General features: G+C 39.2%; 2 protein-coding genes and 1 long non-coding RNA gene across 3 annotated transcripts in view; 2 read left to right on the forward strand and 1 right to left on the reverse strand.

The window, feature by feature from the left end:
* CENPH (centromere protein H) overlaps window positions 1–7404 on the forward strand; it is a 34372-nt gene extending 26968 nt beyond the window's left edge. Inside the window, exon 10 of the mRNA XM_036279127.1 lies at window positions 7340–7404. The gene's annotated coding sequence lies outside the window, so the exon portion shown is untranslated. The remainder of the gene's footprint in view (window positions 1–7339) is intronic.
* MRPS36 (mitochondrial ribosomal protein S36) lies at window positions 852–10091 on the forward strand. Its single transcript, XM_036279129.1, has 4 exons — window positions 852–961; window positions 7340–7403; window positions 9115–9302; window positions 9817–10091. The coding sequence occupies exons 1-4, from the start codon at window positions 920–922 to the stop codon at window positions 9832–9834; spliced, it is 312 nt and encodes a 103-aa protein (XP_036135022.1). The 5' UTR covers window positions 852–919; the 3' UTR covers window positions 9835–10091.
* On the reverse strand, window positions 9141–14500 carry LOC118641690. Its single transcript, XR_004961652.1, has 3 exons — window positions 14418–14500; window positions 14167–14295; window positions 9141–9225 (listed from the first exon to the last, which is right to left on the reverse strand). It is a non-coding gene; the product is annotated as an uncharacterized LOC118641690 (long non-coding RNA).
* Window positions 14501–14544: the final 44 nt, after the last annotated feature.

Consider the following 14544-nt stretch of genomic DNA (forward strand, 5'->3'; position numbering starts at 1 on the left):
CCCTTGACCGGGAATCAAACCAGCATCTCCTGGTGCCCAGGATGATGCCCAATCAACTGAGCCACTGCGCCAGAGCTATCAATCTGGTTTTAGAATATGTGCTGCTAAAATAAGCTTTGAAAGCTTTTTTAAAAATAGATTTCTGATCTCCACATACACTGAATCAGAATGGCCCACATTTGGGCTCAGTAACTTACATTCCTAAAGAGCTAGAAATCACTGACCTAGATAATCAATTGTCACTTTAAATATTTACAATAGCTTAAGGGTACCATTACCCACAAAGTTATGCTGAACAGCCACAATATATTGTGTATTAAAACTTATAACAAGCAATATAAATAATACCATAAAATTTAATATCACTTTGGGGGATGCTATAGATGGCTTATGTTTCAGAAAGAAAACGTGAACTTTTGAGTTCTGTCAAATTTGAAGTAGGCCGCAGTTTAATATCAAGACAAATAGTGGAAAAAACAAGACTAAATCAACCAATGCCAATAAATAATGAGATGGCTTTGTATAGACCCAGAATTGACCTCTCTTCCTTAGTTTGCCATTTACTCCTAACTTTTAACAGAATTGTTGCATTACTTATTTAGTTTCACATTAAATTTGGACTTTGCTGAAATTAGAAACTGGCTTTCTGGAGAGGAAATGGTCCTAGATCTCTCATGGCTAACTAGCAAAATAAACCCAACATCACAAGCCTTCCACAAAACGAAACAATGGGAAACACATGGACTCTAGGCTGGAAGAGGGGCAGGGTCAGGCAAAGAACTAGTACCACAATGGAGGCGGAGCCCGCCGGCTCGCCCCTCCTCCGTGACGTCACAGGAAGAGCCCGCCCCCAGCTCCCAGGACTTTTGTGATCGCTGCCGCTCTCTAGTGCCCCGGAAGCTGCCGCTTCTCGGGGGTCATGATGGGCAGCAAGATGGCGTCTGCTAGCAGGGTCGTTCAGGTAAAGAGATTCGGTCGCCTTTCCGCACCGAGGGCGGTAGGGATGGTGCTGACTATAGCAAAGGCGCTGGGGATCAAGGCGGTGGCGGAGACTGCACGGTGCCGGCGGCCCCGAGGAGGGCCAGCGGCGCCGCCCGGGGGTGTGTGTGAGAATTAGACCTTGAACCCGTTGGGTCAGGTAGTAAGCCGGTGACCGGAGCTGAGGGTTCGAGCCAGGCCACGGGAATGTCGCATCTCAGCAGGTAGGCACATAGCTGCTTCGGGGGTCCCTGGACTGTCCTCCGCGAGGACTTCGTTAGCCCTCCTAGGAGTCTGCGGCGAGGCTGCCCTGGCTATAGCCTGGCCAATCGGCGTCTAGTGTAGTCTGTGATGTCCCGGATCAGCCAATCCAAGGGAGGCGGTAGCGGCGAGTGAAAGGAAGCAAACCCTGCACTGACCCAGCGTGTCCCTTCAAGGTCTTGGGCTTGGCCGGGAGAACTGGCTTCGCCCTCGCCCGGGACCCTTTCTCCGCCACCAATTCAAGAGTCTGGTTACCCGTCAGATGGGAGGGAATTAAAAGAGGAAAAGATTATTTAAGTTAACTGTAACATCATATGTTTTAGTGTTGATTTCCCAAGCTTTTTCTTTTCTTTTCTGGGTTTACATTGGCAGCTTAAGGAACTTTGTTCATTAACACATTAGTTATTAACTCCTGATAGCCTTTGTATTTGCTTCTCCAGCGTGGTCTCGAGCTTAAATAGGAGAGGTCGAATTGGACATAAAGGAACACAACCTCCACTTTTGTGGTTGGTTTACGCTACCGTTTTCAACTTGAAAGTGTATTATTGTATTACTAACTTTGATATAAGAAGTGCAGTTCCCTTTGCATAAGTGTATTTCTTAAAACACCTTTTCTTAAAATTGGGTCTGCCCTAGCTGGTGTGGCTCAGTTGGTTGGAGTGTGATTCCTAGAAAGGAAAGGTTGCAAGTTCAATTTCCCTCAGGTCACATACATCCGTTGCTGGTTTGATCCCAGGTTGGGCCCTGCAGGAGGGGTAACTGATCTTAATGTTTATATCTCACATCAATGTTTCCCTCTCTCTCTCTGCCCCTCTTTCTAAAATCAGTGAGCATGTTCTCCAGTGAGGAGTTAAAAAAAATTTTTTTATCAGTCTGAAAGATAATTCTAGATCCTAGTCTTTCGTCTCACTGCAACAAATGATCCTCCTTATTCATTCATTTTGTAGTTATTGAGCATTAATTAAAGATTGTGAGGATAAGGTGAATATCTGACAAAGAACTGTATCCATAATATATAGCCCAATTTAAAAATAGGTAAAAAAAAAAAATGATACTGCACAAAAGAAGATATCCAAATGAGCAATAGCCTGTGAAAAAATGCTCAATATCATTACTTGCTGGGAAAATACAAATGAAAACCAAGAAGTACTGTTACAACCACCTAATGATTAAAATGAGAAAGACTGACAATACCAAGTGATGATCAGAATGTGAAGCACCAAAATCCTCATACATTGCTGGTAGAAGTATAAAATGGTACAGCCACTTTGGGAAACTGTTTTGTCAGTCTCTAGTAGTTAAACATACCTATCCTTTGACCTAGCAATTCCACTGATAGGTTTATAGCCACAAGAAATGAGTGCATATACTTATATAAAAAAGACTTGACTACACCCTGGCCGGTTTTGCTCAGCAGTTGGAGCATCGGCCTGCAGACCAGAGAATCCCAGGTTCGGTTCCTGCTAGGTGCACGTACCAAAAAAAAAAAAAAAACTTGAATAAAAATGTTCATAGCCACTTTTTCCATAATAACCCCCAAACCAGGAACAATCCAAATGTCTATTAGCAGGGTAAACAAATTGTGGTAGATTTGTTAAAATGGAATAGTACACAGTAATAATAACTAACTAATGATATATGGAAAAAAAAAATACTGTGATGTATGCAATAAGGAATGGTCTGTCTCCTTACAGATTTGCAAAGACTGTGACTCATATATTCATAATACAAAGCAGTATGTGCTAACATGTAACAATTACATATTCTTTTAGCAAAATTTATTGAGTACCTCTGTTCTAAACCTGTGCTCAGAGCTGGGGACTACAGTGCCAGCAAGACAGACATGGTGCCTCGATAGAGCTTAGAGTTTGGCTGTTGATCCATAACTTGAAGAAAGAGTAGTATTTCAACAGACTCACTGGCACAGATTCATGGGAATTCACAAAGCATGATGTCAACATTAAGTAAAGAAATTTGGCTGGGCTACAAGGTATTCAGAAGTAATTTTATAAGAGTAGTTACAGGTATTAATTAAATATCTGCTGAATGCCACGCAGTATTTGATATGGGCTGATATAAGAGCAGAAAGGAGAGTTTATCATTTAGGAAATCATTTAGCTGCATGAGACATGGAAGAAAATGGGTGGTTGGATTAATTCAGGAATGGAGATTCACAGGTAAAAATAAGCCTCCAGCAAGGAAGTTGAAAGTGTTGGTAAGAGACGGTTGAATGAACTGTAAGTTCTAGGTTTATTTTTCCTTCATAGAGGTTATACTGTTTTACATTCCTATAGCAACAAATGAGTGCCTGCTTCCCTACCACCTTCCCAACAGACTTGTGTTACCAACTTGTACATTAAAATCTAGTAAAATCTAATTGATGAAAAATATTATCTTCATACAGGTTTTTTTGTTTTTCTTTTTCTTTTTTTTTATCCTCACCTGAGGACATTTTTCCATTTTTTGTTCAGATAGAGAGGGAGAGAGAAGAAGAAAGGGAGAGAGAGAGAAACATCGACATGAAAGGAACAGGCTGCCTCCCTCATGACCCAATCAGGGCCAGGGACAAACTGCAGCTGAGGTACGTGCTCTTAGCAGGAACCAAACCCTGGTCTCTCTGGACTGCAGGCCGACGCTCCCAACTGCTGAGCCAAACCGGCCAGGGCTAATTTGTTTTTCTTTATTGATTTTTAGAGAGAGAGGAAAGGAGAGGTAGGGAGAAATGGAAATGTTGATGAGAGAGAACATCGATTGGCCACCTCCTGCATGCCCCCGACTGGGGATTTGGCTCATAACCAGGGCATGTGCCCTGACTGGGAATCGAACTGGCAACCTCTTGGTGCATGGGTTGATGCTCAACCAGTGAGCCACATCAGCCAGGCTATCTTCATGTAGTTTTAACATTTATTTCTCTTATTATACATGAGGTTGACCATCTTTTCATATGTTAAGAGCTCTTTTCATTTCTTTACCTATGAAAACTATCTTACCCATTTTTCTATGCTTACAAGTCCTATTTATAGTATGGCTATTAACCTTTGGTCTGCTACAAAATTTTTTTAACTACTTGGTGTTTATAAATTAAGATTTTTTTTTTATGAGTTAAAGGGCCTTTTTTCTTTTTCTTTTTAAAATTTTTTTTCTTTATTGAATTTTAGACAGGAAGGGAGAAAGAGAGAGAAACATCGATGAGAGAGAACAATGATTGGCTGCCTCCTGCATGCCCCCTACTGGGAATTGGGCCCACAACCTGGGCATGTGCCCCTACTGGGAATCCAACTGGCGACCTCTTGGTGCATGGGTTGACACTCAACCACTGAGCCACACTGGCCGGGCTACTTTTTTCTATTTAATGCTGTCCAAATTATCACATTTTTCCCATTATAGGGGAAAGAGTGATAAAGTAAGATTAACTGTATTACTGTTGAAGTTGTGTAATGTGTTTATCAGGGCTTATTATTCTACACTTTCTACTTCTATGTATTTTTTCAATTTTGTTATAAAGGGGGACCTCAAATAGTGTGGGAATTTAATCTATAAGGGCATATTACATTATAGTTTTAAGTGTACAAAAGCAATGTTGAGATTACACATTATGCCTGGCTTTGAAGAACTAGTCCTTAGTATCACCAATACCTTTGGAGTCTTGGTTTATTAGAGGCTTGGGCTAAGGATTCTCTTTCTTTTTTTAAATATATTTTTTCTTTATTGATTTTAGAGAGAGAGGAAGGGAAAGAGAGAGAGAGATAGAAACATCAATGAGAGAGAACATCGATTGGCCGCCTCCTGCATGCCCCACATTGGGGATCAGGCCCACAACCTGGGCACGTGTCCTGACTGGGACTTGAGCCAGCGACCTCTTGGTGCACGGGTCCACGCTCAACCAGTGAGCCACACCAGCCGGGCTAAGGATTCTCTTTCAAACAGAAAATTGACTTTAGGATGATAACTGGCAGATGTTATGAACAGTGGCAGTTCCTTATTTGGGAAGCAGGGGATCTAAGTTCTTGGTGCTCCACTGGAAAAATTTCATTTCTTTCCAGACACACTATTCTATATTTCTACAAAGAGAACAACACTTAAATGGCTGAGCCATCTTGGCTCTGCATTAAGCATGTTGGCTTCAGAAACCAGCTGCCTGGGTTGGATCCAGGCCCTACACTTATTGTTTTGTGGCATTGGGCAAGTTGGTCATCCTCTTTACATCTCGATCTCTGTGTCTGTAAAATGTGGATCATATCAGTACTTAACTCATAGGGTGTTATGAGAATGAAATGAGGTAATCCTTGTAAAGAGAATGCAGTCTATTCATGGGTGACCTCAGCATGAAGATGGAGGTGTTGGACCAGAAATGTCTGGGGATTAGGGTCATATCAAAAGAGAGAACACTTTATATAGTTGAACAGAAATGCCCACCTTTTCTAAATTTATCTTTACCCACATAAGTGATAAATGCATATTATGTTTCCCATTGCTATATTTATATGTAACATTTTAATAAATTAATGCATAATTTGACCCCCAAAAAAGCAACTTTGAAATGGATTCTCTCCTATGTACGTACAGGGGTGGGCAAAAATAGGTTTACAGTTGTGAGTATGGGAAACACAATTTATTGTTACGTTATTATTCATTAATTATTGTATTACTTATTTGTATTACAATTATAAACCTACTTTTGCCCACCCCTGTATTATTAAGTGTGTGTATACATACTCACATGTCTGTGTACTTCGTCCTGCCATACGACTAGTCTATTCACTCACTTGGTAGATGTTTCCTGGGCACTTACTATGTTATGTACCAGGCAGTGCTGCAGAAGTGCTTAATCCTCTGACTACCTTTCCAGGAGTCTAGCTCTCCTGCAAATCATTGGCTCATTTATCTGTCTGCTACACAGTATTCTTAAGATGTCCAGGATACTGTGGAAACACAAAGAAATATCAGGTTTCGGAATCAATATTAGAGAGGAATGATATTTGAGCAGTTTTAAAAGATAAGTCTAGGTGGTTGGTTGTGCATCATCCCACGCACCAAGAAGTTGCTGTTTTTTTGTTTGTTTGTTTTTTTATTGTCACCTGAGGACACTTTTCAGATAGAGTGGGAGGGAGAGAAGGAGGAAGTGAGAGAGAGAAACATCAATGTGAGAGCCACACATTGATTGAGTGGTTGCCACCCACAACACCTCCACCCGGGCTGGGGATAAACTGCAACCAAGGTACGTGCCCTTAGCAGGAACCGAACCCAGGACTCTTCGGTCTGTGGCCGAAGCTCTAACCGTTGAGCCAAACTGGCCAGGGCAAGGTAGCAGTTTTAATTCTTGGTCAGGGCACATGCCCTGGGGCTCAATTCCCAGTAGGGGGTGTGTAGGAGGTTGCCCATGAATGTTTTTCTCAGAATTATTTCTATCTCTCCCTATCCCCCGCCTTTCTCTCAAAATAAAATCAACAAAAACATATTTAAAAGATAAGCAATTGGGTGAGAGCAGAAGCATGGACATGGGTGGGATTGGGGAGAGATTTCCTGACAGAGGACATCAGCTCTAGATTGAATGGGGATAGGAATGGCATGATGAATTGAGGCAATGAAAAGTATGTATTTCTATGGGTATAAGAAAAAGACTAAAAGGGCTATCATATGTTTAAACCTATTTTATGTGGGTTTGGGGATTACAGATAGTGTTTTACTCTTTGTGCTTTTCTGCATTTCTCCAAGTTTTTTACACAATACGTGTTACTTTTGTTGTCAGAAAAGGTCTTTTTCAATCAGCAGGGTGATATATAAGGCACCCAACATAAAATCGATGTTATCTTTTCCATAGGGTTGTCTTTGAGGTCAGTTGGCAGTACAGTAAAATGTCTTGTAATGTATAAAGGTCAAAGTTATTATGAATAGCAGATGAGATAAATAAGTTAATAATTCATAGACCAGTTTTCCTGGTTGAGAAAGTGTAAAACAGTAAAATTTAAGATTACTGTAAAATACCGTTATTTTCTTTTAATGAAGGTATCTGTGTGGTTCAGTAGATGTTCTTGTATATATGGTTAATGAGCTTACTTTAGTGTTTCATCTTTTTTTATGCATTTTATTTTTCCTTTAGGTAGTCAAGCCACATACTCCATTAATAAGGTTCCCTGACAGAAGAGACAATCCTAAACCCAATGGTAAGTTGTACTTTAGATTTTTAAAAAATGTTTCATTTATTGAGTTGAGAGATAGAGGATGGGGGAATGGAGGGGAAGAGAGAGAAAGAGAGAAACATCCAATTTTGTTGTTCCACTTATTTATGCATTCATCGTTTGATTTCTTGTATGTGCCCTGATGGATTGAACCTTGGTGTATTGGGGCAACGCTCTAACCAACTGAGCTACCCAGACAGGGCATAGGTTTTTGTTTGTTTTTATTTTTTTAAAGGTGTACATGTAGCCCTGGCTGATTTGGCTCGGCAGTTAGAGCATCGGCCCTCGGACCAAAGAGTTGCAGGTTCAATTCCTGGTCAAGGGCATATACTTTGGTTGTGGTTTGATCCCCGGCCCTGGTTGGGGTCGTGTGGGAGGCATCCAGCTGATGTGTTTCTTTGTCTGTCTCTCTCTACCTCCCTCCCTCCCACCCTATCTGAAAATCTATAGAAAAATATCCTTGGGTGAGGATTTAAAAATAATAATAAATAAAAGGTACACATGTGTATTTTATATGTGAACATCCTACTTTAGGCAATATTTTTCATTTTAAAATCAGTTAGATTCTGTAGCTTGAATAAAATGGTAGGTACCTGAGGTTGCATGCAAGGAGAAATTAACTTATTATCTCCATTTAAAAAGGTAACGACTCAAAGTAGATGTCTCTGAATTTTTAATGATATTGAATTTATATAGGGGAATTTTTGTTCTACCTTTCTTTCCTTTTTTCCTTTAGAATAACTTCCCACACTCACATTTGCAGATAGCATAAGGAATAATAACCATTTCTATATTTCTCTCCCAGCTAACCTTTGCTTTTATTCACTTATTTATCTATTCATTCAGTCAGTAAATATTTGATTGCTGTAGACCTTAGCAATCATAAAGTAATTGAAGATTCTGAACAAGTCCTGCTTTCCTCCGATGTCCTGCTTTTTACCAGATCCTCTGTCTCTGTTTTATTATAAGATATTTGATCCTTAATTCAGGGAGAATTTTATTGTATTTATTTTTTTATCCTCACCCAAGGACATTTTTGCATTTTATCTTCAGATAGAGTGGAGGGGGGGACATCGATGTGAGAGAGACACACCGAGTGATTGCCACCCACACGACCCCAACCAGGGCCAGGGACAAACTGTAACCGAGGTACATGCCCTTAGCGGGAACCGAACCCAGGCCCCTCTGGACCACAGGCCGACGCTCTAACTGCTGAGCCAAACTGGCCAGGGCAATCCAGGGAGAATTTTAACAAATTTTATACAGATATTTTTAAGTTCTTATAACCCTTGAAGAATTAAGATATAGGTGATAAACAAGTATAAATGTATTGAGAAAACTAACCTCGTCTATATTTACAAAAATTCTTATTCCCCATTATGAGATATTACCTGTCAATTCCACCATATGACAGAATTTATCTGGGTTATCTATATGGGTTGAACTCTACTACCTAGAAATTTTATCATTTTACCAACTTGCTCAATTTAGTAATTTATTCACTTAACATTACCTCCTTGTTTTAAGAACTTTGTGAAATTATGTATAGCTATCCAACTAAGTTACTCTCCAATACTTACCTCTCAGAATTATAATACTTACTCAAGAATGACTAGATTACTTAATAATAGAGAATGCAAAATAGTATTTTAAGACACCTGAACAATTTCTCTAATTACATTTTTTTAAATTTCAGTATCAGAAGTTTTGAGATCAGCAGGACTCCCATCTCATTCTTCTTCAATTTCACAGCATTCTAAGGGAAGTAAATCATCAGACTGGCTGATGCATCAGGGTCCACCAGACACTGCAGAAATCATAAAAACGTTACCTCAGAAATATAGAAGGAAACTTGTATCTCAAGAAGAAATGGAATTTATCCAAGTATGTTATTGGTCTTTATCACAATATTATGCAAAACACCTTAACATTTTTGGCTTTTGGAATTCATATGCTGATTTACATGCCTTTCCCATTGTCTTGTCATGGTGTGTCCATAGCTAAGACACACATGGTCTGATAGGCCAGCACTGTGAGAAACCATGTCCAAGCCCTCAGTTAAAGCACATGAAGGAATATAAGTGTGGAAGCAATCAATATAACCACATGAAAAAATGCTCTTCAGGGTTCTGAATGATTTTTCAGAGTGTAAAGGGCTTCTCTTCTGAGACCATGAAATTTGAGGACCTCTCATCTGGGTCAACCTGAGTCCCTTTTAGATCTCAAATTATAACATTTCTATGAGTGGCCAAAAGCAATGAAAAAAATAACAAAATAGTTTAAAAAAGCTAAAGATCATTTGCTTAACATAGTGTAAAAATTTGTACAGTGGCCATGAAAACACTTTTTTTGTAAATTTAACACCTAATCTTATTGTTTTATTTTTTTTCCTTTTCAGCGTGGAGGTCCAGAATAATTACTGACACTGAAGCTGCTGTTGTTATCAAACAAAAGAATAGTCTTTACAATAAAGGACTTCCAAAATGACAAATGAGAAATTGTACATTGAACAATTTTAATAAATATTCTGTAAAAAGAAAAAAAAAGAAAAGAAATATAGAAAATTTAGATAGACACTTGTATCTCTTAATTTATGTATCTTGGTCGGCTTCTCCACAAGCTTACCTAATTGTTTATATACTTTATACTTATTAAAGTACACATTTTAAAATGTTAGTCTGTTAACTTACTCTTGATTATCAAGTATTACCAGTGTTGATCTGTTAAAAGCACACAATGTCCAGTAAACCATCATAGGTTTCCTATCATTTCACTTTTCTTTCAGTTTCTGTTTAGATGTGAACTTATCAGGCAGAACTACTGGATTTTGGAAGTGATTTTTCTGAAATTGGATGAGGATAAGTGAAATAATGACTCCATTATTTGTTCTTAATTCTGTTAACATTTTTTTCATTCACAAAGTTACTGGCTTAATAAGCATGTCCTAAACGATAAAAAAAAATCTAGCAAAAGTAAATCTAGTTATTTGGTGGTGATAAGACGGGGGAGTTAACACAAAAGATTATTTGTAACCAATTTTCAGGAAGAAAAAAAAAGTCAGTATAAAATCAGATCAGAATGAATATAGCATAGGTATAAATGTTTGACCAGAAATTATAATTTCTTATCTTTTTAGGGGTGTTAAGAAAGTCTTGTTCTTTTATTTACTTTGCTGTTTTGATTGTGATAATGTATGTAAATCATGGTAACCATTAACTTTCTCAAAACTTAATGTCTGAAAGCTTCATAAAATCAACCTAAATATTTACATTAAGGCAACTTATGAAACTTTAAGAGGGTCTTTCTGTGCCAAGGGTTTATTATTATCACAAAGCTAAATAAATTATCTTCCATAACTTTAATGATTTCTAGAATGTTTTAAAGAAGTCATCCCTAATAGTAAAGGTAGCTTGAGCGATATATGAGTAGAATTGTTGAATATTGCTCAGTTGCTTATGGGTTAATCTTTACTTTTTTCTTTTCACCATTCCAGAGTTGATCTGCTTCTCTTGTAGATTCTGTTGCGGGCTAGCATAAATGTTGCCCAACTCGAGTTTTTTTTCAATATTGACTTTTTTTTAATAGTTTTTTTCTTTATTGATTTTAGAGAGAAATGAAGGGAGAGGGAGAGAGATGGAAGCATCAATGAGAGAGAACATTGGTTGTCTGCCTGCCTGCATGCCCACCACTGGCGATTGGGCCCACAACCTGGGCATGTGCCCTGACCGGGATTCAAACTGGCGACCTCTTGGTGCATGGGTTGACACTCAACCAGTGAGCCACACCAGCTGGGCCAACTCGAATTTGAGGTAGGGGTTTGGTGCTAGCTCTAAGCTGTTCTAGTGACTCATAAATAATACATGATTCATGATTTTTTGGTGTGGTTTTATTTTATTTGGAAATTTTGCTTAAAAACTAGCACTATTTTTTTAAAAATATGTTTTTATTGATTGTTTTAGGGAAAGAGAGAGATAGAAACATCAGTGTGAGAGAAACATCTATTGGCTGTCTCCCGCACACCCCCTGGGGATCGAGCCCGCAACCCTGGGCATTATTCCATTTTTTCCCTTAGATTTTCCATTTCAGTAAAGGAAGCCCAGGGCAATTTGATTTTTTTTTTTTAATTTTCAGAAACCGTGGGTTCCAGTAGTAAAGAGTGGCTTGAGTAATACTGTGGGCCAGCAGTTAGAAACACTAATACTGTCTGAGGGCCACCTTTACTACAGCTGCTATAATGAAAATCACAATGAAAAAACATCACTTTTACACAACCTGTAAATATAAGTATGGCAAAAAGGCATGTCAGTGGAAATTGCTGTCATAGGATGAACTCACAAGGAGGATGGTATCAAAAAAGAATTCTGGGGTGGCTTAGAGTAAATAGTCTGTGTTTTCATTTACAGGTGCTTAAATATATGTAAGCATCAGCAAATTGCTGAATTTATCCAATTTTAGGTTTTCCTTTCTGGTACTATTACTTTGTAACAAGTCACCCCAAAACTTAGTGGCTAAAAGCATCAATAATCACTTAATAGCCCATGTTTTCTTTGGGTCAGGAATTCCTGAGCAGGTTGGCTGGGCAGTTCTGTTTAAGCCAGGCTCTCATGAGGTTGCAATCTTATGCTACCTGGGGCTGCACTTATCTGAAGATCTGACTGAAGCTGCACATCTATCTCCAAGATGGCTCACTAGCATGGCTGGCAAGTTGATGCTAGCTGTTGAGAGGAGGATTCCATTCCTCTCCACAAGGCTGCCTGAGTGACTTCATGACAATGGCTGACTTTCCCCAGAGTAAATCATTCAAGTGTACAAAGCAGAAGAAGTAATGACTGTTATGATCTAAACTCAGAAGTTACACACACCTCTGCCATATTCTTTTTGTTTTTTCCTTTGTATTTTTAGAGAGGGAGAAAGATTGAAACATTGATGAGAGAAAACACTAACTGGTCACCTCCTGCATGCCCCCACTGGGGATTTGGCCCACAACCTGGGCACGTGCCCTGACTGAGAATTGAACCGGTGACCTCTTGGTGTATGGGTTGATGCTCAACCACTGAGCTATACCAGCTAGGCCATTTCTTTCATATTCTATTGGTCACATATATCAGCCTGTTTCATTGTGGGAGGAAACTACAGTTTATTAATACCAGAAGGCAAGAATCACCGGGGCCATCTTGGAAGATGGCTACTACCAATGTATAAAAGTGCTTTGTAAATTGTAAAATGCTATACAGATGCTGAGTGGTATTTTATATATCTACAATGACTTAATGAACCCACAATATCACCTAAACACCTTTGTTACCCTACTTAAAATATCCTCATATAGGAATTTCTTGTCAGTAGCATGGCATAATGTAGTGATTATCAATTCATATGCCATAGCATAGGTGGGAACATCAAGCCCCCTAGGTGTACTATCAAATTTAGCTCACTACTTAGCTTATTTTTACTATAAGTGAGGTTAGATTGCTGCAGTGATGTTTTTCAGAAGGAACTCTGGCCTAAGGTGACACCATGGATCTTTAGGTATGACTTGAAGCCACAAGAAATTTCGAATTAAGTGGTAAAGATGGTGTGTTTTCTGCAATGTATGAGAATTTTGCCTCTGAACACATCAGAGCTCAGTAAAGACCCAAATAGTGAAAAGAGCTGGGAGGTGACTAATAATAGTTATGTAACAGCTAACAAATTAAGCACTGTCAGGCACTTATCTAAGGATTTTTAAAGTGTGAAATTATATAAGCCTTGAAGCAATCCAGTGAGTAGGTACTATTTCAGAAGAGGAAACTAGGGACAGAAAGGTTAAATAATGTGCCTAAATCATAAATTTAATGAGTGTATACTTTGGCCAGTAAATGTGGGCAATCTAGATCCACAGCAAGGAGTCAACCTTTACACTCGATTACTTTTACTAAATTACGAGCCTTGGTAGTAGTCTGCTGCCTTTTTCAACATAACTCTGAAAATCAGTATTCTCAACTCTTAGAAACATCAAATGCTCCAGTTCAAAACCTTAGAATTACACTTTCTCACCCCTACCACGCCCCCCCCCAACACATATCCAGTCTGTCAGCAAATCCACTTGGCTAGAAGCCAAATTGGTACCACCTAAGACAGTCATCTGGATTACTGAAATAATTCTTTAACTGGCCCTGCTTTTCCTTGCTATCCTCTTCCCCTGCCCCCAGTTTAGTCTCTCACAACAGACAGAATGAACCTTTTGAAACATAGTCAGATCATATCATTTGCTCAAAACTCTGTGGTGGCTTTTCAGTGATGTCTTTTTTGTCCCACCCCATTTAAAACTGAAAACCCTAATATCTCTATCCCCTTTCCCTGCTATTATTTTTATAACACGTATTACTATGTATCAAATATATTTTTTATCATAACATTTTTCTTGTTATCTACTTCCATTCGAAAGCAAGAATCTTTGTCTTTTTTTCTGGCTTATTTTTCAGTCTACAACAGAGAGTGGCATATAGTAAGCCCTCAATAAATTATTCATTGAATAAATGAATTAATCTGTTTAATTTATTAATTTGGATGAAAACTTAAAAGTTGGGTACTGGTCATAGTTAACACTTAACTGAGCATTTACTATGTCTAACCTTACAGCATGTCTCATTTAATCCTCACAACCACCTATAATGCTGTCTAATAGTTCCACTTTGGAGTAGCAAACTGGTGACGGTCAGTCAGTTCCACAGCACAAAAGTCTTCTGTTGACTTGGATTTTGTTTACCTGGGCGTGCTTCTTCATAAAAGTAAGAACGCCTGTTGACCAGCCCTTTAGAAGTGGGCACGCGTCTAAGTGAGCTGAGATTGCGGGGCGAGGCGTCCACAGTAACCGTAGCGACAGGACGCCCACGACCTAGAATCAGAAAGGGGGTTCAGGAAGAAGGCCAAGCCTTCCACACTTAACACACGCCCCTTAAATCCCGAACTCAGAACAGTATCAGCACGCTGACCCGTCGCCGGTTCTTAAGAAAATACCTAAATTAAAACTGTAACAAGGTGACACAGAAAGGCACCACCGAAAACAGCCGGCTTCCAGCACCAACTGGCGACCACGTGAGAGGACGGGGAGCTGCGCAGAAAAGCCGAAGAGCCCCGCCTTGCG

This window comes from Molossus molossus, unplaced genomic scaffold, assembly GCF_014108415.1.
Source record: "Molossus molossus isolate mMolMol1 unplaced genomic scaffold, mMolMol1.p scaffold_m16_p_3, whole genome shotgun sequence".
Lineage (NCBI taxonomy): Eukaryota > Metazoa > Chordata > Mammalia > Chiroptera > Molossidae > Molossus > Molossus molossus.